General features: G+C 39.4%; 1 protein-coding gene across 2 annotated transcripts in view; it reads right to left on the bottom strand.

The window, feature by feature from the left end:
* The window catches only part of NEBL (nebulette), a 246967-nt gene extending 228088 nt beyond the window's left edge, over window positions 1-18879 (bottom strand). Inside the window, exons 1-2 of one of the 2 annotated variants that reach the window (XM_063150199.1) lie at window positions 18742-18879; window positions 17676-17770 (exon numbers count right to left, since the gene is read on the bottom strand). In XM_063150199.1, coding sequence (XP_063006269.1) covers window positions 17676-17770; window positions 18742-18810 — 164 coding nt within the window. In that variant the 5' untranslated portion in view covers window positions 18811-18879. The remainder of the gene's footprint in view (window positions 1-17675; window positions 17771-18741) is intronic. The other variant, XM_063150191.1, reaches the window with a different exon arrangement.
* Between the last annotated feature and the right edge of the window lie 8590 nt (window positions 18880-27469).

Genomic DNA, 27469 nt, shown 5'->3' with positions numbered 1-27469 from the left:
TGAGTTTTATATTCTAAAGCACAAGAGACTAAATTCAGGTCTCATCATACAAGACTTTCAGTTTGGTTTATATATAAATTCTTTAAATTAATTTGCATTTTTTCATGGGGTTGGGTCTGTGATTAAAGTAGGCTCTAGGATTTTAATAACACTCCATCTGTCCCAGAGGTCCTTGTTTAATTTTTGCTTTCACAGGCATTTTAAACAATTAGCTAGTATTAGAAACCTCTCAATCTCTAAATTCTTCTGTAATATATTGCAGAGGAAGTAAACAGAAATCTTGAGCCCTGTTTGCAAAGAAACAAGAGACCTTAAACATTTCAGGAAACCTTAAAATACAGTAATTTTAAGTACTTGAAGACATGCAACACTCAACAGCCAACACTTCCCTAGATACTTCCTTCAGCTGTCAAGAAAGATGTTTTACAAGTCTCATGGTGCTTAATCTCCAACACACTTCTCTCTCCCAGGAATGTGAGTGTAACACCATGCACATGAGCCTCTCTCACACACACACAGAGTTATTGATTTATTCCTGGTATCAATGCAAGTGTGACAAAATATCTGCCATGGTGGAACTGCAGACCAGTGGAGTTATCTGCTAAATCTCAGGATTTCAGATTCACCTAAAAATGCTGTAAAACAGCATTATGCAAAGCTACCACAAAACCTGGCACAAAGGTGTGAGTGAGGTGAGTTACATAAAACACCAGGCCCTATAAAGACACCTATTGTAAGATGCACAGTGAAAACAGGAGCTATTAGAAACGTACACACAGCTGGAATACACACCCATATTGTGCACTTGCTTTCCTTTCAACATCTTTAATTATAAGGATATTGTAGATATCACAAATCAACAAATCCATTTTCCACAGCATGTTACTAAGCAACTGTAACCAAGACCTTGAGTAAATAAGATTAAAATTCCAAGGTAACAGTACCCAAATACAACCTCACATTGCCCAGCCAAAGAGAGTAGAATGTATTCATATTAAAGGAAGAATGACTGCTTAGTTTTATGTTTGCTCAAACAGTTTAGATTCAGAAAATGTATATCTATTTTATATCAGTTGTACGCATTTCTACCATACAATGAACCCTGCAAAGATCTAACAATCATGGTGTATTTTTCAGACAAAAAAACAAAATTTTTTTTCAAAATAATTTCATTATTCCTCATATGCAATTCATTCTGCCATTTAACAGTATCCAAACTATACAAAAATACACTACTTTAAATAATCTATTAATAGTCATTACTACAACTTTTAAGAGAAGGTATGATACTCACATACACAGTATGAAAGAAGAATACTGTAATACAATGATTAATTTTTTTTGCTGCACTTCCAATATGGAAAAAAGTACTTTTTTCCAGTCAGAAATACAGAAGTATAAGCACCTTTCTAATAACTGGCCACACTTGGCAGGCATATCTCCATCACTCCAGCACTAAGACATTCTATGGGCTTATCAAGGAACATGAGGAAACTCCAATTCCAACAGAGTGGACCAGAATACTCTCTAAGCAAAAGAGATTGTCGTAAGCATGTAAAATTTTCCTGCCACTGTCAGTCCTGCCTTCCCATACAGTTTCAAAGTTCAAGTTACGTGACCTCATAACAAATGTGGCTAAATGTTTTAAAACACAACTAAAGCTTAAACACAGAATCACAGAATGTTTTGGGTTGGAAGGAACCTTAAAGATCATCTAGTTTCAACCCTCATCCACCACAGACAGGAAGGCCACCCACCAGATGAGGCTGCTGACCCAGTGGGCCCATCCAGCCTGGACTTGAACACTTCTAAGGAGGGGCAATCCACATCTTCTCTGGACAACTTGGTCCAGTGCCTCACCACCATAAATAAAGAATCTCATCCCAACACCTGATATAAATATCTCCTTTTAAATCACTCCCTTGTTCTATCTCCATGTATCCATTTAAAAGTAATTTTCACTTTTATTTGTTAATCCCCTTGAAGTACTGGACAGCCCCAGTGAGGTCACCCTTCTATTCTCCTGGCTGAATGACCCCAAGTCTCAGCCTGACATCAGAGGAGAAGTGCTCCACCCCTCTGATCATCTTTATGCTCTGCTCTGGACTAGTTCCAACAGATCCACATCCTTCTTGTGCTGGGGACCCCAGAGCTGGATGCAGCACTCCAGGTGGGGTGGAGAGAGGGACAATCAACTCTCTTGACCTGCTGGTCACTCCAGTTCTGATGCAGCCCAGGATGCAGTTGGACTGGAGGCTCAGAGACTTGAGTGATATGGGAGGTCTGGCTGCCAGCAAACACTGAGGCAAAGTCATTGACTACCTCAGCCTTCTCCATATCCATTTTCAGTTTTCCCTTCTCATTTTTCAGGAGGGTTATACTGTCCTTGCCCTTTCTTTTCTGTCTTACAGAATCCCCTCTTGCTATTCTTCACATCCCTTGCTAAGCCCTGTTCCTTCTGTGCCTTGGCTTTCCAGACCCCATCTCCACACAGTCAGACTATGCCTCTATACTCTCCACCTGACCTTCTTTCATGAGCTTTGCATTCCCTTCTAACTCCTCAGTGAGAGGAGCAGATCCTTGCTCAGCCGTGCCAGTTTGCAGCCTGTTTTGCCTGATTTCCTACAGTGAGATGCAGAGCTTTGTGCTCTAAGGAAAGCGGCCTTAAAGAGTTGCCAGCTCTGGTCAGTTCCTTTGTCCTTAAGGACAACTGCCCAGGGGATCTTATTCACCAACTCCTTCAACAACTGGAAGTTCACTCTTCCAAAATTCAGGATCATGACTTTGCTCCTTGAGATCCCAGACTCATCAGAGTATGGTCGCTACAGTCCAGGCTGTGTTAGCTCAATTTTAAGAGACAAACACTGTTATTTTAGTACTGCCTCACAAGCCATCCCTAGAACAAGAGCAGAAATCAGCTGCAATGGAGACACAATCTTCCTGCAGATACTTTGTTCCTTGTTCAGCCCTGTTTTCAGGACCTCAGGAATACCACAAGCCCTTTTGGTTCCAAACATATGTTCCACTTAATTAACATTGCCTCATTTTACACATAGATGCATCTTCGCAAAGAGTTTTTTCTTTAAACCTAAAAAAAACGTGCACTGCATATACACACCACCTGCTGGGGAGAAGATGAGAGAACAAACATGTGACAGATATTAATCACGATGCTTAATGCACTCCTGGCAGGCTCTCTGCTACCAGAGCAAGGAGAATCATTTAACAAACTGTGTGGATGGAGCAGAAAGGAAAACTTGCCTGTTTTATTCACTCGTGGCTTTTAAGTTCTTCTGCATCTTTAAACATTTTAAGAACATATAATATGTGTAGAGCCCTTTCTCTTGTAAATTCTCCTGCAATGACATCTTTGTCCATACCCCAGCCTTGCTGGAATGGCACATTTCTCTACTTCCCCATTCATCTTTCACCAAAAGGGCACTTTAATTTACCACTGCTCTGTGCCAGTGGCACCACACAGTAAGTACTTCTCTCCCCACTGCTCTACACATTTCTTGTCCTAGAGAAATGGCTATGAGTCTTAATATTTTATGTCAGTCGAAATATAAATTATCGACATCATCCACTATACTAATGTGTGCATCTTCTTGTAAAGTCAACAAAAGCTGCTCTGCTTACAACACAATTGAAATCAAACCACAAGATACTCCATTGAGCACATCTCTCCTGCTGGGAAAAGAGTGACAAATTGAACATTCAAAAATGTAGAAAAGGCTGTATTTCTTAATTCCTCCCATTGAGGAAAGAGAATGTAGAGTAGTTAGTGGCCTGCTTCAACTAATTTTTTCAATTACTTTTCAGACTTTGTCTACACTTCTGTTTTCCATTAATATTTAAGAGCTACAATGTTTAGGAGATACAAGCAACAGTTCTAAGATGACTAGTTGCACCCACATCCAAAAATCACCTTTAACATTTAAAAAGTCCCCTTCAATACAGTATCTGAAAAAAACTACCACCATACTGTAAAAACTACCATTCACATGGTATTTTTGAATATTTAATTCTTGCTAACTTCCTTCAATAGTTTACACTTATGGCAAGGCTGTTTCAGTTACTTGTCTTCACTTTTACTAGTCAGTCCTCAAAACAATGTTCCAGGACATGAAGAATTCCAGCCCCCCCTCAGAGACATGTATTGTTTCACAACACACTGGCCCATCAGCTTTACACAACTGACATCCCCTGGGTAAAAAAGTATTCAACTACAACAATAACAGGCACTCCACAAACAAACTATATAATGGATGAGAGTACTCTTCAAGTATTTCACTTTTAAAATGACAGCAGAAATTACATTCTGATTCTGCAGGATTTTTTCCTTTCAAGTGTTCAGTGCATTCCTATTTTTAAGGTGTGACTTTCTGAGGACAACTACAAATAACCATTCTCCCAAGTTACATTGGGACAGAAAAAAATCTGTTACTGTTAAGTTGTCTTATTGACCTAAACTGCCCAAAATAAAAATTGCAAGCAATATATACACTGAAATGACCAATGTAGTTCTTTCCAGAATAAACACATTTCAACTAATAGGCAATAAAGATAGGGGAACAACACAATTTATTGATTTTTGCTTTGCCCTTTGTACCTTTTCAAATCCAGATTTTTTTTTAGTTGGTTCATGTGAAGGCAGGGAGGAAAAGTAAAAGAATCATTTTAACCTTGACTTTCACAGTTCCTATGCAATTATGTTGCATAGGAATATGTAAAACCGGTAAAGACATTACTGGTCATGTTACTGTGATAACAACAAAGCACCAAGGACATAAATGTAAAACAACCACAACTGTAACAGTCTACACTAAAACTACTAATAAACTAGACAAAGCAGTATCCTTTGTTGTTGTTCTTGTTGTATATAAGGAATATAGACGTTTCTGGTAACATAATAAAATTTTTAATTAATCTCTATCTTGGGTAATAAAAATAATTGTGTAAATAAAAGAGTTCCACTTTTCTTAAAGGTTTATCTCAAAAGCACATAGCAAAATAAGTGTAATTCACAGAACAAAAGAATGTTTTCCTTGGATTTTATATTACCTTGTTTAAAGTCTCCATTCTGGCAATATATTCATCGTACATGTGACTACAAAAGACATTGTGTTCCAAATGTCACTTAGTTTATAAGACTAAGTTTGATTTTGCGCCTTCAGAGCAAGTCTAAAAACTTTGGCAGATAAATCGTCAGTTTTACAGCTTGAGACAAAATCTTCTAGAACAATCTTACGGGGAATACAAACCACAGAAGGTAAGGAACTGAAGTCAAAGTAAGTCAGATCTACATTGAAAGACTTTGTAAGCATCTTGGGATTGTTTGGATGACTCGTTACTACTTTCCAGGGTAATATTCAACATACTTGTTGTGGACAGCCTTTCTAACACACTGCTTGATATGCTAAAGTAACGGGGGCAGAACCCAAAATAATAATTCAAGTCTATATAAAAAAGAAACAACACATTTATTAATAAAGCCCAGATAAAATTTTAAAAACACATGCCTAAGAAGAAGAAGATTAAAAATGGAGACTACAACAGCAATAAAGTCTGTGTCTTACAAGGTTCCACAAGGCCATCACTACTATAAACTTCTTTTTAACTTTCTCCCTCACCTCAGGAAGCAGCAGTTTCTCACATCCAGTTGCATGAATACACACACCATTCTTAATATCAGGTCTCACTGAGAAACTACTTTTTTTTTTAAGAAGAATTGGAATCAAACTTTTCCCCAAAAGGAACATTTTCTCTAAAAATGACTATTCTTCACAAGCTATAGGGAAGAATCTCAACTATATTACAACTCCATGCTCTTGAAAACAATGTATTTTATCTGCTTCCACATTCATAGGTTCTTATTTGTAAGTTGTCTTCATAACACTAAATGTGAAATACAACTATAATAAAATTAATATATGAAAATATTGAAATATTGTCTGTATTAATTACATAGTACTTGTTTTGGCAAAATACACATAAGCAAAATAAGCTTAACTGACAAAACTAAATACTTTGTCCCTGAAAGCATTCTACTACTACAAAACCAACAAAGATAACATATAGATTCTTACAGGAAGAAAAAAGTTGTCCAAACTGGCAAATTCATGCAAAACATCTCCTAGTAAGAAATTGTTCCATTGGAAATAAATTTAACAGGCATAAAATTAATATGCTTAGTAATGTTTAGAAATAATTATTACTCTGAAACAATTATCTACTAGACTGTCAGCTTTAAAGATCTGTTCCTGAATATCCAGTTCCAATTTCTTTGGTATAAGCTGTTATAGTTACTATTAACTGTATGTGCTAGTTATCTGTTATCCCAGTTGTGCTAGTTATCTGTCATCCCTACTGCCTTGGCAGCAGTCTCTCTGAGGACACACATCAAAGAGACCCTTAACATTTACACAGCACACACAAATTGTGTGCAAGCAGTGCAACAAGGGAGGCACACCTGTCCCACACCAGGGGAGTGCTCACAGCACATCAGATGCTGAATTACTGACACACCTGAGGCTGGCAGTGAAGGTGAGAAACCTGCTGGAGAGATCTGACACAAATCAGCCAGGTGGCTTTGCCAATGCACAAAGAAAAATGGCAGAAGAAAACAAAAGTGGCCTGCTTTTGCTCACCAAACTAATTCTGACAGAGCCTATGTCCCCTCAGAACAAAAGTGACAGGATGGAGGCTACGAAAAATGGGGAGCTGTCATTTTCCTCAGGGTGAAATAAGTAATTAGAGAAAAGTAATCATTTTTACTCTGTTTCCTTCAACTTCTAAAAGCCCATTACAATCTCCTTCTCATCCACAACCAGCCTAACAAGCTTAAATTTTCCTTTTAATATATTGTATATGCAATATTATTCTGCAGAAGAGACATAATATGTCATTGCCTTTTGGGCAATAAGAGACTGCTGCTGACCCAAATGAGGCTTTAAACAGCAGCAGTAGTATGGTCATGAAAGTTAAGCATTTAATCAGTATAAAAAATTGAATGCTGCTCTTTCAAGTCACAGCTCCACAAAGACAGGAGTCATCCTGAAAGCTCTTTAACACAAGAGTAAGTACACAGCTTGACTAGATGGTATTCAAACTTTAGAATGTCTATCCAAACTTCCTGAAACAAATAGAGGAGAAAATAATTGTTTATAAATAGGGCTACAACATTTTTCAAGTTTTACAAAAATATCCATAGGTACTGAAGTAGCTTGGTAGCCTATAGAATCAAATATCTTTGTAGATCTCTTACATTTCAAGACAGATTCCAAAAATAAATCTTTGTTAATGTTAAATTGCTCATCATTAATAAATGCAAAATATCAACAGAACCAATCTAAATTATCACTGCTCAGAATATCCATCCTCATCTCAATGGAAAAAAGAAGAGTATTTACAATCTACCCTTGCTGAATTAGACTACCAAAAAAACTAAGCACATACTGTTTTCATTTTCACATGACTATCACTGTACTTCATAGTTTCCCCTCTTTTTTTTTCCCTCTTTTTTTTCATCTTTCTAGGAGCACTATTTGGTAGCCTAGCTCAGTGTACAGAAATAGTTTTCAGAGGGTATAAAACTGAGAAACCATATTTTTTCCCAATTGTCATTATATTTCTCATTAATTTCTAACTTCATAACAATCACTTCACTGCATGTTCCTCAAAGCTGGATGAAGTCATCAGTGCCTGCAGTGGCAATAAACCTAATCACATTTCATATAATAGTATCTCCTCATCTGAATATCAATTTATTATTAAAATAATGGTAGAATTAAAGGAACCCAGACTGATCAAATATTCTGCAAGAACTGAGACCTGACTGTGTGATGAAGCATGGCATGGAGTAGACTGACCATTAACTCAATCCAAGCTCCTCTATTTGGTCTTCCTATTTATCCTTCCAGCTTCTTCCATTCTTGTTAATATGGATTTCCAGCATTTCTGACACAACTACAACAGGAGCAACAAAGCAGTATAAATAGTGAGGTATCTGGAAATGTCTGTTTTATCTCTGTTTTTATCTTCAGATCAAAATAATCCAAAAGCTCATGACAGGATTCATGATGATAGCAGCCCATTCCTAATCAAACACTCAAAAGTGAAAATATCTCCGAAAGTTTGCTACCGCTAAACTTAAAAGTTCAGCCAACATTTTTATAAATTATTTCTCTTTCCCATCTATCCTTGTTTCCTCTGGATGCAACCTCTTCTTTTCCCCTAGTACAAGCAGACATCACCATTAAATGAGCTAAGTTCTGGGGAAATTACTAGAGGTGTCACATTTCAGACAATATTATTCTTCTAAATATATATTTTGATACATTGTTATTTCCAGACTTTCTCCATTTCTCCTAACGCTTTCATGCTAATGAGACAGTGTTTGAACAATATGCTAATAACTGTTCTAACAAGCTTCATCTCTTTATTAATCACCTGACAAGTTCCTACCGACTACTTCAAAATATACCACTACTTCAGGCCTTTGTATGTTACAGCATAATTGTAACTCCAAGCCCTCTAAGAAGCTTTGCTTTTCAACACATGTATTTCCAGGCAGGTTCTTTAAAACATGTATTGGCACCTCCCTTAGAGCAGCAACACACCAAGCATGCTGCCAGTTCTAACAGTGCTAATCATCTCCTGATCAAACACTTATTGAGCATTTCTGCTGCTAGAAATCCTCACACTGATCCTTTTTCTTCTTGCATGACTGAGCAAATCCAGTCAGAAATGTCTCTTCCCTTCTGCATCTGCAGATACACACAACCAATACTATGCAACATAACACCCTGCTGTGTTGAATGTGTGCCACTCTACACAGTTCAGCAGAAATAGTCCATGCTTTTTTATTCAATTTATTTCCTCTTGCCACTTTTCCCTTCTACAGGCTTAGCCACTTGCATTTTAATTAAGTCTGAAACCAGCATCTTTTTTTTGCTTTAAATTTTTTCTGAAGTATTTCTATATACAGTTTTCTCATATAAAACTGGAACAGAACAAAAAAAAACAGCTATGATCACTTAGTTTGCCAGGTTTAAAAAAAATACCTGAGGTATAACTAAATTAAAATGCAGCACAACTTTGTTTTTAAATCTGTGAAATTGGCATTACACCAACACACCTGCATGAAAAAACCTACTATTTAGAGAGGAAGAACATGATGGACTACCTCCACACATTTTCTCTCCTAAGAGGGAAAAAAACATAGTGCGAATTTTTGAAACTGTGAAGCATGAAAGGAAATTTGTCCAATATCCATATAGTTCTACATTTTTAGAAATCCTCTTTAAAGAGTCACTATGCACTTCCCAGAAAAGCCTTTGCAATATATGCTTAAATGACAACTGGTCAAATTTCAATTAGTTCTTAATTTTTAAACTGCTGTAGGTCTCCTCTCAAGTGTGACACTGAGAACATACTTTTGTACCCTCCTCGTACTAAGATGTGATGGGATCAGTTGCCATCACACAATTGCTGCACAGCCAAGAACAGAAGTTTTGGAGAAGGAAAACAGGACACATGGGGAGGAGGAAATACAAGAGACTAAAAATTCTGCACTACTTATCAGCCAGCCTTTTGCCCCTAATACAAATGAAAATTAGAGAGGCAACATGAAGAGAAAGCAAGGGAAAACAGCTTGGCCAACTCTGATGTAACATCTACTCCAACATCAGAAGACAGAGGGAGGCAGAGAAAAAAGAAATTGATTGATCTGCAGCTTAAGCAGAATTAATTGCAGGGTTTTTGTTCTCGAAAAAGCTGCAATATGAGATGGCATAACTGAAGGCAGCATGAACTGACTAGTGTCATTTATAACGAGAGACCAGTTATTCAACAAATACTTCACCCACCTCCTTTTAGGGCAAACTTTTCCTTTGTGAGTCCTGCCTACTATCTCCTTTTCAAGGGACTTCAACATCACACAGCCAGACACTGCCCTCAGTGTAACTTCTAAAATCCCTAAATTTAGCAAGTTTCTATAAGCACACCACAATATTCGAAATTTTTAAAATAAAAGTACTTGACTACTCAGCCAAGATAGTTTATTGTCTGGATAATTACAGTAAGCTTTCACTGACATTGTATGTAAACAGCAACACATGCTGCTTGACACTGAGCTGACTGACATGATGCTGTCTTTCTCAATTGGCAATCACCAGCTCTAAAAAAATCAAAATTGTATGAAAGATTGCAACATACTTATTTTTCTTCAAGCTTTATAAAATAGAGAGAGCATTTCAGGACAGCAGGTTTATTTGCTACCAACAGCAACATTAGCAGAGCGGCACAGAACTTCAAATTAAGCCAAGTGAAAACACTTAAGTTCTTTGGCAAATATGATGGGAATTTCTATGGTTTAGAACACTGAAAACTCCAAACAGTTAAACCACAAAGTTGTTATCAAACCACACCATCAAGACTTCACAGGCTTGTTACAACTGGTTCCAAAACTCAAGCCATGCAATGAAAAGAAGCAAATTATGTAGAATCACAAAATTTAACCTATGGTTCTTGTTCTGTTGCCTTAGTATTTTAATAAATATAATGAAATTAACTTCATCAACCTTTAAGACTGAGTACAGAAAGCAACAGCAAGAAAACTGAAGATTATCTTAAGCATCAACAGTTGCTAAAAGACTAGCAAGCAAAGAAAAACCCTCTTACCGAAACTGTCTCAATAATCACAATCCCCTGAGAATAAATTTAGTATATTTTATGACTAAAAGTTCTGAGGATATGCATATGTTCTTCCTTGGAGAAATTATCTGCTATCTACAATAACCAATAATTATAGATATTAAAAACGCACATGTACTTGAGTCAAGACATCAAAGGCAACAGGTCAGGATTCCACACAGCAAAGTTCTCTATGCTTAGTGCAGTCTTCAGTAAAATAAAATTAAATAAAATTAAATGTATTATATTCATCTGCGTATTTTCTATTTACTTGTCCCATCAATACTGTAAGTAATACTAAATTGTGACTGTGCTTTGAAGCAACCACAGGGGCAACAACATTATTTTACCTACAGGTAAAATATTAAAACATGAATTCCACAGACCCTATACTCACATCAGGAACTAGACATGACAGAACCGGCTCAATGAAATCTGAGAATTCACCTGCTCTGAGAGAAAAGGTAACAATTCATCTCCCTTGGGGCTGTTTTTCTACTCCACTAGGACCAGCAGGGAAGCAGGCTTGGCTGCACTAAGCTCTAGGTCACCATGGTGCTCTCCACAGCTTGCCACGATGAAACCCAAGGGACCTGTTGGAGCTGGAGTCCTCTCCCTGCACGCCCACCATGCAATTAATAGATGCAGATCTTGACCAAACGTGACATCAGGACATGGCCAATTAAACATGTTGAAACAGAACCCAAGAAATGGGTTTGTATCCCACTAATCAGATGCAGTCATAGCAATAAAAACAGCCCAACCCTTCCCAAGATGTGAGTGTCAGTGATGATTATTCTTTAGTAATTATTTTGCAACTAACCACCATCTGCCTTATGCACATTATTCGGCATCTCTGACAAAGTGTTCTTATGTGCCTTCTTGGAACAGTTTAAATATATGCATCAAACACCTTTAAGAGACTTAAATATATTTTGCCTAAGAAGCTCCTTCAACTGCTCTAGCAAATAGACTCAGCTTTACTTTACATTATTGGATACCACCAATAGTAATTTGGACTGAATGCTGAATTACACAGAACTGAGCAGCAGGAATGTATGTTTCTTTTAACTATAGTTGTCCCGTATATTTAAGCAGAATCTACATAAATATCCATGATTATGTTATTTCACAATTTTACTTTTTCTCACACAGAACTCAATGCTTGATCTAGCACCCCATGAATAGGTAGAGAAGATAAAGTAATTCTCTTATTGATCACTGCTCTCTACAGAAGGGAAGGCTGCATCAGACCACAGTGGTACACACTGCTCCCAGTACCCTTGCAGGCCTTCAGGTAGCAATCTGGGTGATGAAATAAAGATTATACTTATTAAATTTGCGATCTGCTTCCAGGCTTTCTGGTGGGAGGGTTGACAGGTTGATAGGAGGGGGCTGTAAGCACATTAGAGAACAAAATTAGAATATAAAATGAACTTGACAAATTGGAGAAGCAGCCTAGGGAAGAAAAGGAGATTTAGCTCAATGAGAACCAAGTGGAAGATTCTGTGTTTAGCCAAGAACAATTAGCTGCTCAGATAATGGATAATAACCACTGCTGAGGTTGCAATTCTGCATAAAAACATAGCCCACAAGAATCCAAATATAATTTAACAATAGTTCAGGTTTCACAACAGAAATAATTAAAAGGCTAAGACTGTACTGGGATTTAGGAGAAAAATTATGTACAAGTACCCTTATTGTTGTACCAGCTCTGGTAATGTCCCATTGGGCACTGAAATGAAATATATATGCTTTGGAAATAATTGAAGGTAAAGAAATAAGAATTAATATAAAATACAGTCCATCAGGATGAGGATAAAGTTAGAGCTGTTTTGTTTAAAGAAAAGATTGCTGAGGAGGGACAAATGTTTTTGAATACTGGATCATATTCATACAATGCTGAACAAGAAGTAATGGACTTTAAAAATATAAGTGCAATTGGCTGTGAGCTGAGACCCTTACCAGCTGTCTTTCTAGCAATTCTGTTTTTCCATTACCCGTTTAATAATTCATTTTAACGGGAAAGTCTTCAATACACAAAGCTAATAAAGTGATAAAGTGCAATCTTTGCTTTCTAGGAAGGTTTGCAAGAGAGTTTATGGGTTGTTCCTTTTCCAGATAAGATGAAGAATTTGAAAAGCCTGTTTATTCTGTGCATTCTCTTTATTGCAATTCTTAGAATTTGCCCCATCAGATTTCAGGCTTATTCTCTCTGCTTCTTACATAAATTTCTTTCTTCCTGACATATTTAAATTGAGAAATAACCACCTGCTGAAATCAATACTGAAAACTAAGATAATGCTAACTATTTTTAGTAAGAATAATATCATCACACTCCTGGTCATCATCTTGAAATTTTCTCACTGGTAGAGAAAAAAGAAATAAAAAACATTCATGTTTCACAGCTAAAATCAAAGTTCTATACATAAGTTTGCCTTTCAAGACAATGGATTCCACTTAATGACCACATTCATCCACTGAGTAAAAGCAACTGCCTCTATTTTCCAGACTATGTGACTCTCCAGAAAATTGTACCATGTTCTTACCATTTCCAAGCGGATATAAAATCACTTTTACATTTTTTTTTACCCCTCCCCAAAAGTATCCTAAAATGTAGGGTTTGACTGCACTTGCACATTGAAGCTGTAATACTTCTAACAACATCACAATATTTCAAATGTATTTGACTATTTCCGACTGGCACCAGTGACAAAGAAATTAAATCTAGGAGGAAAAAATAAAAGTGATTATGAGTTTTTCTTCATGTCAACAATCCACACTAAGACTGATGACAGTTGATTTAAATTTTAAGTTATGTAACCATTCCATATGGTGGCTGTCATATACAAAAACTTGAATGAAACTATCTTATGTGTAGGCAATTAGCAAAATTTTAGATACTAAGTATTTCAGAAGAATTTATTGCAATAGTGAGGTTGTTTTGGCAAGAGGGTATATCAGATTTATGGAACTTGAAGCTACTATGCTTGCAGAAATTAAAAATTACATCTCTGTTGGATGTGTTCACACACACAGGAAAGTCTGTCTGCATCAGCAGGTAAAGTTAATGCAGAGAGAATATTCCAAAAATATGCATTTTAGCTTCTACATTTTGCATAAAAAGTAGTCTTGTGTTTTGGTCTAGTGAATCTGTCAAAAGAGAATTTATATGAACATCCGTAAGAATAAGTTACCATAAAATCATCCTACATGATTCGATCATTTAACAAGCTTGAGAACACAAATGGTAAGTTGCCAAAATGCCATTCCTTTCCTTGCATCATCTTGGTTATCTGCAGCTGGGAAGGGTCAGCTCTGAGTTTGCAAAAGACAGAAATATCAACTTTTCTTCTTGACATTTCCATGTATATTAAACAAGTATTTAATAACATCTATCTGCAGATATTAAGGTGGAATAGGGATTTAGATCTGCATCAAAGAATGGCTCATTCACCTGCTTCAGTCAATGCATAGCACCTGGCTGAACTAGAAAATTGTCTGAGCCCTTTGTTTCATCAACATTATTTCACAAATCAGGCAGCAATCCACAATTATGGCATATCTAAATCAGACTGCAAATAAAAGGCAAGAGTAAAGTCATTAAGGCAAACCCCACAGTGTCCATGTGCGCCTCAAGATGTTGTACATGAGGCCTTTCAGATGAAATGTTAATGCAAGTGAAGTGAGAAACACAATACTGTCAGTTGTTATACAGCACTGTACCACTCAGAGGTCCCAGCTGAGATAAAAGCACCATACCATAAGCACTACATAAACAAGCAGAAGTAACTATCTTGACTCAAACAGCTCACAAATCCATAGAGAAGGAAAAGTGAACAAAGTTGTTCAAGCTTTTCTCTACAAGTAAGAGAACTGAAAGGTTTAAAGGACACAGATAGTGAAAATTCCATGATCCAAAGGTGACTCTCTTCAAAGCCATACAGTACACATACACACAAAGTTTTCCCTTTAACCTTGCTGTAAAATCTTACATAGATCTACAGCTTACAGAAGCTATGTCAGTAGCCCAGTCATTACTTTTGGTATCTCTTTATCACAAGGAAGGTATACAATCATTTAGATGGAAATGTGGCAAAATGTCCAACAAAAAACTTGCCTTTAAAAAAAGCAGAATCCTGTATTTATAAATTTTCTGCCCTTTTCTAATGGTCACCAAATTAAAGTACTTTGCAATATATTCCTTCCTGGTTTGCTAGCTCCTGTTATTATGTCTGACCTGACTCTCTACACCAAAAATATAGTTTGAACAACCACAGATGAGCATTCTGTTATATTAACACAAAACCAATTATGTTTTACAATTAAATATCTTCTGATCTTTGCCAGTAAAGTAACAAAATTCATTCATTTCAGCTACTGAATACAGAAAAGAATGGACAATTTTAAGACTGAAGGTCAAAACATATTAAATAAACTTATCTGACCTGTGAATTATCAAAGCACATACAGATATTATTAAAGATACATGTTTTCCAACTTGTCCTTATGAAAAACTAACTATGGTTTCCAAACCTGTTGAACAACTTCATGGCATTCCTCTCCCATTCAGATTAGTGCATACTTATTCACTTTTATCTACAAATAGCACTCTTATCAATGGATGGCCTCAATAAACAGTTCAGTAGTAATTACTGTTTGTCAAATGTTAGTAGGTGTTTGTATGAGTAAATTTACATTCTTTTCTTTGCAGATTTTATGATCAAGCAGCATTTAACATAAAAATGGATTTGCTTCTTACTAATAAAAACAGAATAAGACACATCATAATTTGTAATACTGTAATGGTGTCTGCCTTGTAAATTAGTTACCTTGAGATGCAAAGATTCTCTCAAAATTTAAACCAACTGTATTTTCAAAACACAGTTTTGCAAAAACATCCTAGCTGTCCTCTGAAGAATATTAAAGTTTGTTGAAACCACAAAGCAGACCTTAGTCTTCCCTTCATGGTTCCACAGAACACTTGAAATTATTTACATTATATGATTAAAGTTTGTCATTAAAAAATGGGGGGGGGGGGGGGGGGCATAAAACCCCACCAAACATTAGTTTACTAAAAGTTAAGACCAAAATGCACATTGTTGACATTACACATTATATTTTCTCTCTTTTAATGGAAAAAAAATCCCCCATTCTTTAAATAGTTTTACATTGCTGCTTGCTATTTCATACATCAGGTTTGAGAGACATTTCAAAAGTAGAGATTATTTTTTCAAGGCTCACTCTCACAAAGCTCATTAAAGCAACTGCCAGGAAGAATAGCACCTGAATGGTACATAACAGATCCATCCGTCATCCTTACTCCCCCTCATCCATCAACAGAGGGACACACACAAGCCATAACTGCATATATGAAAAACTCTCCTGCAACAGAAGTTAAATGTGCACAGCTTGGAAACCCCCATGTATCAGCATGAAGGAGATTTTATAAACAAACAGTCTTATCAAGTACAAGTAAGTATCAGATTAGATGAGAAAGATCCAGCAACCAAAGCATCATCACTGAAATTCAACCACCAAAATGTAGGTAAAAGGCACCTATCAGAGTTATAATTACTGTAAAGGTTGTAAGCCTGTACTTGAGCTCAGACAGTACCACATGCAGGGTCCCTTCCAGGGGTTAGTCCCAGCTTGCAGCATCCATCCCACCTCTGGAGCAGCACTCCCTTCCTCACGCTCTCCCAGCCCGTGGCACTGGCAGCACACCCCACTCCCACTCTGTTAGCAGAGGTCTAATGCCACCCTCTACACTGTGTGCAGCGCTGGAGGAAAGCTAGGAAGTTACATACGTAACTCCATATGCTCCCAAAGCAATCCAAGTACAACTGTGCACACTGAAACAGGTGTTTCAAGTTTTGGCAGCACAGCAGATTTATAGCATAATTTGTATTTTAGACACTGACTGGATTCAATTTTAGCCTGAAAGAAATGGCTGTATGCTGTTAAAATTTCCTGTTATGGCCAGCCATAGACGGTCTACTTCAACATCAAGCAAATATTTTAAGTATAGGAGGATATTTCTGAAGAAAAATAAAACATGTCCGTAGCTTCAAAACTCTGTCTCTTAAAACATGTTTTAAGTACATAAAGGTGAAAATAAAAACAACATACAAATTATATATAAGATCACATTTGAGTCCACAATCTTAAGAGCTATCCTTCTAAAACAGCATATTATAATGGTTTCTAAAGATTAAAACACACTGAAATGCAGTTAGCAAATTTTAGAAGCATGGTACAAATAACAATAAGCAACTTTTTTCCTCGGTGTATCAAATGCTCTTCTAAGGTATTTGCAAGCCAAATATCAAAGCACACTTCAAAATCCACACAACAACAAAACCTAAAAGTTTAATGCAACATGAGTATACTAGAGTATAATCAAACCAAAATTAATCCATGTTCTTAATCAAAATCTAAGAGAATAGCAAAATAGCATGAAGCAGCAGAAGCAAGAATTTTGTAAATTCCTGGCTTAGAAATATTAGATATGTAGAAAAACTAACACTTTTAAAAACAGGCTGTCATGATTCCTAACAGGGTATTGTCTCTGGTGAACTACACAACCGAGAAGCACTTTGTTTTCTTATTACAAAATGCTGATCAGGTCCATAACCCTGAATAGAGAGCTGCATAATGGACAACTGTAATCCAGCACTGCCAATAATGAATGTAGCAGGAGTCAGTACTAGATCCAACACTTTCTGGGAGAAAAAAACCCTGTATCCTCAGATCTGATATGAAAACACTGCCTAAACACATCATAATCAAATAGTTTCATCTTCTATCACACCAATGCAAGTAGAATACCCCATCTGAAAAGATACTGAACTGCTCTAAACTGCACTGCTCTCTCTAGATTAAGTTTTTACAGCACGACAATACCTATTTGACAATATCCACAGCCAGGTTTTCTTTTCATGTGCATTTCTGCAAGACTTGACATTTACAATACTTACGCATTGCAATAAGGTTTCTTTTCATATCCTTTGTAGTTATTCATGTTCAGAGCCATTTTGCAAACTTCACAGTGGAAACATCCTTTATGCCAGTACTGTAAATAAATGTAAAGTAGAATTACTTATGGTACTGATATTTTGAAAGCAGTGGTAGGGTATTGTAAATATATAAACACAATTACTTGTAAATATTTTGGCCATGCATTATAGGTCTCTTAACTAAATCAAAATAATTACTTTCACATGAAACCAAAGGTACTTCTGAAACACTCTCAGAAATGTAAATTCTCTACTAAGGTGAATGCCAAGACCCCCGCATGCTGACCTTCCCAGGATAATTTTTAAGATAACTGAAGCAGGACTTTGGCGTTTTCCCTGTTTAAAAACAAACAAACAAACACAAAAACCTACGCCGCTTGCTAAGAATGCAATACTACGCGAATGCAATCATTAACGAATGTGACGGCTGGCTTTTAGGTACGCCGCACAGACACTAAATTTAGCACATAATACGGCATTTTCCTCCTGTGCCTTCCACTGCCTCGCCGTGCCTTTCCGGGGACGGTAATTTGGCGCATCCCTCACAGCCCCACTGTTGTTATTCACGGACCGGCCGCGCTGGGCTGGAGCCGGTGCCACCGGGGCCGCCCCCGCGGGACGGGGCTGTCGCTGCCCGCACCGAGCCGGCCATGGCGCCGGGGGCACCCGAAACCGCCCCGGCTCGGGGAGGCACCGGCAACTACAGCCGGGAAAGAGCCGCCTACAACTTCACCCCTCGGGGAGCCGGGCACCGTCACTGCCGGGCGGGCACCGCAGGGCGCTGCGGGCCCCGCTGGCCCCGCGGCGGCGGTGACACGGCGGCGGTGACACGGCGGCTGCCCACACCGGCGGTGACAGCGCGGGGGCCGGCGCAGCGGCGGCCCTGGAAACGCTGCATTTGCCACCTGCCGGCTCGCCCCGGTGCCCCGCCGGCCCTGCCCTGCCCTGCCCGCCCCGCCGGAGCCGCGGGGAGCGGGACGGGCACGCCCGGGAGGCGCCGTCCCCGCCCTCCCCCGCGCCCCAGCACCTTGTCCAGGCAGTTGACTTTCTCGGTGGGATAGACCACTTTGCCACAGCGGGCGCACTGGGGGTTCATTTTGCGGCTCCTCTGGGGCGGCGGCTCCGGCGGGCGGCGGCGGCCGAGGCTGCGGTGCGGCGGGCTGCGCTGGACGGGGCTGCTGGAGGCCGATCTACCATCCCCTGCCCTGGCGGGGACGCCGGGGGTCCTCAGCGGCTGCGGGCGGGCGAGGAGGTCATCGGCGGCGGCTGTGGAGGAAGCGGCGCTCCAGCTGACTGCGGCTCGGCAGCATGTGCGAGTGGGCGGGCGGGGAGCCGGCGCTGCTGCCGCCCCCGCCGCTCGCCGCCCGCCCCCGCCGCCTCCCCCGTGTGCCTGCGCGCTCGGCTCGCCGCGCCGCGGGCTCCGTGACTCACGCCGAGCCCCGCGCTGCAGCCGCAAGCCAAGCCAAGCCCACCGGCGCGGCCCGCAGCGAGGGGAGGGCAGAACGGGAGGGCGAGCCCCGCGCCGCAGCCGCCCCGAGCGGGGAGAGATGGCTGTAATGGGGGGGGACCCGCTGCGCCTCTGGGCGCACCTGCCGGGGACTCGCCGGGGCGGGGCCGGCCCCTGCGAGAGGGAGGGAGAGGGACATGGACATGAGCATGGAGATGTAGATGGAGAGATGGAGAGATGGAGAGCGAGAGCGCGGGGCAGCGACGGCGCTGCCGGGGCCGCGGGGAGCTCCCCGAAGTGAGGCCCGAGGCCTGGCCGTGCGCCCGTGGGCACCTGTCGGCCGCGGCCTCCCTCCCTCAGCCCCGCAGGCTCCGCGGGTGCGGAACGCCCCAGCGCTGCCCCAGCCCTGCGGCCCGATGGGCTCTCGGGAGCCGCGCTGCAGCCTGGCCCGGGCTGGGTCTCGCCGGGTCTCACCAGCGGTCCCGAGGGGCAACCGAACGGCAGCCGGAATGGCAAATGACGCTCCTCGGAGCAGGCTTTGGGCAGTCATTGCCGACTTGCTCTGCAGCGCTGTGGAGCGGTACAGATAGAACTCATGCGGTTTTTCTTCACTAAGGACTTCTTCAACTACCTGGAATATAAACCACGCTGTGGAAAGCACTTAAACGAATGCAGCGCAGCCTTTTCTGAGGGTTTTTTTCAGTAGTGCAACACTGTGTGGCTCACAGCAAGGACAAATTCTGCACATACTTGGGTGTTATTAAGTAATCAGAATGCAGTCAGCTAAACTGGAATAGTTGGCTATAATTCTGCCTTAGCAACCCAACTTTTATTCACTGGCTGTTTAAAGGCACAGGGAGAAACAGTAATTTCCTTGAAATTAATAATATATGTGATTAAATGAGAAACACCTAATCAGGCTTTAAATATTACATGATGGAAGTTGTAGAGCTGCCTCTGCCTCATCTAGCCTGAAACATCTGGCACCCGATGAAACTCAGTGTTGAGATGCTGGCTGTGCTGCAAGCAACAGGAAAGCAGATTTGCAGGTAGTCCTTAAATGTTTGTTGCCTCCCGTGGCTATCTCCTGCAGTAGCAAATAGACAATGTGCTAACCAGTCCCGTTTCTGTTCCTGTGATCTACATGCTGGTCCTTTTCACAGCCAGTGCTAGCAACCTGCAGGTCTCAAAAATCCTGAAGCAGATCTTTTTCTTACTGTTGTTGTTAACCAAATTACCTTTGATATAGAATTTAAGATCTCTCTTCTCACTGTTCCTCATTGACAATAGCATGATAATTTTTCACAGAGGCCAAGTTGGCCTCAGTCTAAGATTTCCCAGACAGAAATAGGTGCACAAACAGCCTGCGGCGGCAGTGCAGTGATTCTCATCCTTTGCTACCTCTGTGCTGTACAGATTACCTTACACTCTCTCTTGGGCAGTCTGACTGGCTGTGAACAATGGCTTTTATTCAGGAACTCTGAGAGCTAGGCGTCTGAGTATGCTGATAAAGGAAACTTGAATACATGGTTACTCAGTGCTTTCTGTGGGAACTGTTGTTTGGGGATCTAAAATCCCATCTGAGTGGAATTAGGCCCAACACACAGGTAAACAATCTCCATTCTGCAAAGGCTTCACAGTATGGAGGAGCAGCAAGTCTGTACTGGGGACTGGGATGGAGACTGATTTAAATTAATCTCAAATAGAAAGCAATGAATATATTTATTTACTTATACAGAAAAAAATCTTCTTAGATGACTTAATTCTTTCCTAGCTTAGATTCTACCAATTGTATGTGAAAAGACTCCATAGCCCATTGGAAATAACAAGAGGCGTACAGTTTACAAGAGGCATCAGCACATATGGAATCTTTGAGATAAAGGCTTCATTCCTGGAAGTTCCAGATTATTAACATCCCACTTAGAACCTTCTCATGCAGACAAAAATCATTTGGATATTACTCTCACTCTCAATGTTACAGTGAAATCCCTCACCTTACTCTTGAAGGACAAACTTCTATTAACCAAAATATCAACACTAAAATGGAATTGTAACATCAATAAAATACCTGCAGTTGGATCTGAATTGAGTGTTTCAGCAGTATGAAAACATTCCAATATTTCTCATTGTTTCAGGATCCTTTTATTAACTTTTATTAGTTTTGTTCAGAAAGGGGAGAAATTAGTGTCTGAATCAAGGTCTTCATTTCCACAGTATGCATCTCTTTCCTCATCATCACAGCTTTTTTCTGCTGCTACTGTAGTGAAAAATGGGTTCTTTTGCTCCACACAAACCAGTAAGAAAGAAAAATCTGCTTCATCCATGATAGTGAGAAAGCAGGAGATGTTACTGATCAATAGACTCTCCTTTTTCTGGGTAGGTAATGGTGCAATGGTAAAGTCCAGCAAAGCAAAATACAACAACCCTGCTATGCCACTGACTAAGGGTGTAAACCAAAGGCTGTGAAGCACAGAGGGGCAAAGACTTTGCACTCTAAAGAGCTGCTGCCACCAGCATGGAGCCTGTGGTAGGTGGTGGACCTCTAGGCAGGTTCAGGCATTGATTCCCAGCTGGTATCTGTTGCCAAGTTGTAAGTGGCATCCCAAGATTTCAGGCTATTATACTTCTCTCATCTGGTGCATTTCAGGGCTGTTATCTAGCCTACATAAGTGTGTGTTTAGCTGAGCAGTACAAATTACCAACACTTGCAAATAGATGCTTTTTCAGCACACCTACAGTGGCCAAGTGCAAAAGACCTTCTAGGGCAGCTGTGTTACAGAATTAGAAATATTGTGACTAGGTAAAATGGTGATTACAAAAGTTCCTATTTCTATGGCATAATGCCCTCATCAATTGCATTTTCTATTTGTTTGTTTGAGAGGAAGATTTTCAGTGTTCCAATTAGTTTGTTTGGTCGATAAACATACCAATGTGTGCTGCAGAAAAACACCTAAATCATTATAGTGAGAGGTATTTTCACATGTTGATACTGAATTTTACCTGAGACGGGAAGGTTTCAAAAACCTGTTAAACTAGAAAGTTACCCTGTGTTATTGGAGGTGACTTGGCAACATCTTGAAAGAGACAACCCATAGAGGCTTGTAGGTATCTGAGGTTTATCTCTAGCTCTTCTAAAACCTTTCTTGGAACTTCCCCACAAAATAGATTCCTTATAATCCATCTACCACAGCTGGAGTTTAGATTTGTTGGAGCAATCGAGGGAGCTTAAAGATGAAAACAAAGCCTTCTGTCTTGCAAGTCACCATTCATTTCATAAGCCATACATAAAAGCTCAGAGAAAGTGTTTACTACTTTGATGATCACATGAAGACATGGTCTTTTCACCCAAATTTCTACAAACTGAGCCTGCTCATGAAGTTATGGTTGTGTAAAACCTTATTGGACAAAATAGGAGTTCATATAAACATAGTGATGTATCTTCTTTCCATGGCAAAGAATGTGACTTTCTTTTCATTGAGAAACATATTTTTGAATTTACATTTTTGGGAAAAAAAATAAAGCTGTTAACATTAACATTTTATGCCCCCCATACAGTGTTCTCATTCAGTCATTTTTCTGCAATAAATTAGCCAATATGTACGTAGAACCCGCTGGACTGTTTAAAAAATAGTGTTTGGTGTATTTCACTGATTTTTCACACTCTTGGTCTGTTCTTTAAACAGGTATAAAAAGTGGCATAACTGGCAAATGAAGATAATGTACTAAAAACACTATCTTATTGTTGTAACAAGCTGTTGTAACATTTGGGTACCAGTTCTAGCAGATAATAAGCATTGTGTCATGTTTAAGTGGAAGGATGATCTCACAGATCTCCCTGCATGGAGAATTGCAGATGAAGTCTCTAAGCAGTACTGCAGTACTGATAAATAATACCGGGAGAGGTTTTGTGAAATTCTGTGGCTGTCCTAAATTATGTAGGAAGGGAAAACATTAAACCAAAATGTTGTTTGGCCCAGGAATTGGCAGTCAAAATTTTGTTCCTTTCTGTTGAGCTTAGGTTCAGCCACTTAGAAGAAGAAACCGCCTGGTTACATTTTAAATAGAAACAATGTAACTTTAATGTGACCTTGTTTAGAGCTGCCCAGGGTGCTGTTAGAGAAACGTGCTTTTAAATTCTCTGCTGTGAAAGGGTACTTTATGCTTTCCCATGCAAGGATTGGTGGAAGCCTGTTTTCGACTTCAGCTATAGAAAAGCTTCCTACCAAAACCAAAACAAACCCAACAATGGTTAGACTTTATTATTTTGTGCAATATGATCCAAAATTCGCTCTGCAGTGGAACCTCAATGTGCATTTTCAGAATTACTCAATCCTTAGCTGCTCAGATTAATCTAATAGGACAATGAAATACTGGAACAAAAGTGGTTTTTCAATCAGCAACAGTGTTTTCTGTTCTCAAGCTCTCCTTTCTTCACTCAAAAATCATGCAAACTGAATACTGCATCCCACAGCAGCTATATGCTTAACAAATACATAAAAACGTGGTGATGACAAGTCAGTGTGATTTATAGGATCATAGAATGTGTGGAAGGGACCCATCAGGATGATAAATTCAGCTCCTGGCCCTGTGCAGGACACCCCAAGGATCCCACCATGTGCCTGAGGGCATTGGCCAAACACTTCAGCTCAAAGAGGTTTGGTGTTGTCACCGCTTCCCTGGGAACCCTTTCAGTGCCCAGCCACCCTCTGGATGGACTACAGAATTGCCTGGAAGAAGGGGCTCTTATTCTCTTAGTGTTAATGATACAGTGGAAATTTCTGTTATTTTATGTATGGGGGCAAGATTTTGCCTTATCAGTTGGAAGTTTCCGGATTCCTGAATTATAATTTTATTTCATGTTATGAAAAAAACTTAGTAAAAATGGGCCAGTTACTTGAATTATGCTGAGCAGAAAGTTGTTAGCTCAATTTGTTTTGTTTGACCTTAGAATAGCTGATTTATGGGCAAAAATTAAATTGAGGACTTCATTCAGGTGCAAGTCTTGTTACCTTTGGTCACATGTATGTGTTTTTAAAAAGCATCTGGCATTAATGAAGCATATAGTCCCTGTAATTCAGGTGCACAAAGCAGGTGGAGTTCTGTGGACAGCAATACACAAGGCGTTTTGAGAATTTGGCAGAGCATGCTTGAGTGTCAGCTGCTCTGGCAGGCACACCCAGAGAGGGAGGCACAGAGAAAGCTGTCACCTTACATCCAATACCCTGTGGGCTGTGTCTGCAGTGACTTGGGAATGTAGGAACAGTCAACCTGACTTAGGGTTCAGTAATGTGTTCTAACATCAGAGGCTGGGGTGCTGCACACCCTTCACATTAAACCTGCATGTCCCAGAGTGCTCCTCGCTGCCAGGGCCGGTCCCAGGGCCCCAGGGCAGCCATTCCATCCACAACTCCACTTACAGACCCAAAACAGTGCTTGCATAGAGAGCAGTCTGAAGTCTGGAAGCCTCCAAATCAAATTTCCACATTCAGTGACAGAGCTTAAAATATATATACATTATTAGAACTTTTTTTTTTTTTTAATATATAATCTCCTTTTTGTTATAGTCACTGAATTTTTCAACCCAGTTACAGCTCAGAGGATGTTCTAGACACATAAATGAATATCTTTGGTTTATGTATATTGCATTGAATCTGTTAGGAATTTTTTTATCAGCTCTGTTGTTATGTCCCTTCCTAGTCAGAAAAACATAATGCTATCATGTATGGCAAGAATAAAAACAAATTAATAAAAAATAAGAATTTGGAGGGATTTAAGGTCTACATATTTTGCTTGTTAAATTAACTATTTGTCATTAAGTAATTTATACAGGAATGAAAAGCTATCATCAGAGCTCTTGGAGAAGCTGAAGAAAATTGTCTTCTGTCAGCCCTACATTCTGTGCCAAGAATTAAAACTAGTTGCTTTATCTCAATTCAAAGAGATTTTCAAAATCTTTATCACTACAGACAACAAATCCGAAACAGGTAAAAGTCTCTATGTCAAGCTAAGGCTAAGGAAGGACAGAATGTTAATTATTCATTCTGTTTTAATAGCTATTACTATTACTAAAGCTACTTGATTTTGCTTATGAAGATTAAACAGAACAAAAATGTTATTAATTGTGGATATTTTTCATTGTTCTGTTTAGCCTGAGAATAAAACAGGAATTTAGAGATGGAATTAGGGTCCTAAACAATTTTAAAACCAAATGAGAGGGTTCTGGTAGCTTTGAATAAAAGAAAACAATGCCATTATTCATACTCTTGTCTATGCAACCACTTTCCCATTATTTCCAAAAATAGTAGTTGAGTAGCTTCCTGCCTAAATAAACAGTTCACGTAGATAGAATTGGGGCTGTAAAGATTTTTAAAATAAGGTTTCCTTTATTTGAAGCTGAACAACATAGTGAAATACAGGAAGGGTTGGGCTGTGATTGGACTGGATTCTTTAAGTTAATGTTTCAGAAGGTTAGGTGACCAGCTCAGAGTATTTAAATACTCTGTGGATGGCCTGCAAGTGTTGCAGGGAACACGCTCCCGCCACTGCCAGGAGAAACAGCCTCTTGTAATAAAGATACATAATCATTAACAAGCTTAACTCTGGCCTTCAGGGGAATCTGAGTTTCCAGCCCTTCTAGAAAGGTTTTTAAATTCTGCCTTCCCAGTGCAGGCCTGACAAATCTCACACATCTAGAGGGAGTCTCGCACGTTTAGCTCCCGAACACGCTCCCCTGCAGCTCGCCCTGTTTCACACTCATTTGCAGCCCTGTGCCACGGCTGCTGCCCCATCCTGTGACCCCAGGCCCAGGCTGCAGCTGCCAAACAGTCCCAGCTTCTGGGGGAAACCACCAGCAAAGAGGAGCAGGATGCACAGTGCAGCATGGCTGCGTTGCTGAAAAGAACAACGGATTTCTGGGAATCCTGGAAATACTGGCAAAATTGTTTTCCAGACAGTAAGAAGTAAAATCTCCTCATAGCTCAATGTAAGCATTTTCCCAATTTGTGTTAATTTTTTAAGTTTTCTGTTTTGAAAACAGCGACTATAAGTCCTAAGACTATTAAATAATATATTACAATCTTTTAAAGCTATAATCTATAAATAAACCAATGAAAAAAAAATGCAGATCAGACACACTACAGTTTTAGGTCAGGAAGACAATGAGTGGTGATATTCCTATCCCAGCAATAACTTGGCTTCTGCAGCACCATTCCTGGTGCTGGGCTTGCAGAATATGCTAATAGAGTAAGAGAAAAGATGGAGGAAAATTCACCTTCCTGAACATACCTGGACATAAACTGCTGAAAGCACAAAAATAGTGCCTTTAGGAAAGCCCAACTGCTGAAAGCACAAAAATAGTGCCTTTTGGAAAGCCCATTTCATTTTGAGCTCAGCTCAGACACTTTAAAGATGTGACTGAATTTTTCCTTACACCTGAATTTTTAAAAACAGATCTTCAAATGATAGAAAGAACAGGAAAAAACAGCCAAGACAGAGACCCAGCCTTCACCCTCACCACTCTATAGCTCTCTGTGACCCGAAGGGCACAATTTGTGCCTTGGTGCACTGCTGCTTTCACTGAAAAGCCATGAAAAATAACTTGGAAGCAAAGTGTCCTCTCTCCAACATCTTTTGGACAGTACTTTCAAAGGCTTCTTTACTGGGCACAGAACAAGTTCATCTTCCTAAATACGCAATTATAATATGGGGTTATATAAGCCTGAAATAGGGAACTACACAATTTATTTCTGTTGTTTATTTTAAATTAAGTAAAACTGCAGTAGAAAATTAATAATCCATGGAAGTTTTTCAAATATCTTGACTGTTTTAACTGATATGGTTGTGCTACGACTGGAAATTGTTGTGCGTATTTTATTAAATATATTTCATCTTTTTAATCTGAACCTATTATTTTTATTTCTTTCCTATGACACAACATATGAAATAGCAGACCCAATGTTACTGTCACGGAAAATATGCATGTGCCATTCTTTGCATCATATGTTTACACTTGCTCATGAATAAAAAGTTAGAAGATAAGAAACAAAACTAATTTTTCAGCCAAAAATTCATCTGAGTAGTCTCATCTTAAGGAAAGTTCTCAATAATGTTGCATTTTGGAGGAGAGCTTTTTTAGATATGATACAAAGGCACACACAAAACAAAGAGGAACTTTGAAAAGGAACTACTTAACTTCTTTTCCTTCTACCTTTAGAATTGCAGCTAGCACATTAACTTCAGACTCAAATGGTAAATGGAGAGCAGCATTTGACATAAATTAAATATTCTAACATGTAATTGAGTATTTTCA

Source organism: Melospiza melodia, chromosome 1, assembly GCF_035770615.1.
Source record: "Melospiza melodia melodia isolate bMelMel2 chromosome 1, bMelMel2.pri, whole genome shotgun sequence".
In the NCBI taxonomy this organism is placed as follows: Eukaryota; Metazoa; Chordata; class Aves; order Passeriformes; family Passerellidae; genus Melospiza; species Melospiza melodia.
Note: the sequence above shows the minus strand (reverse complement) of the source record. Positions and strands in the feature narration are given on the sequence as shown.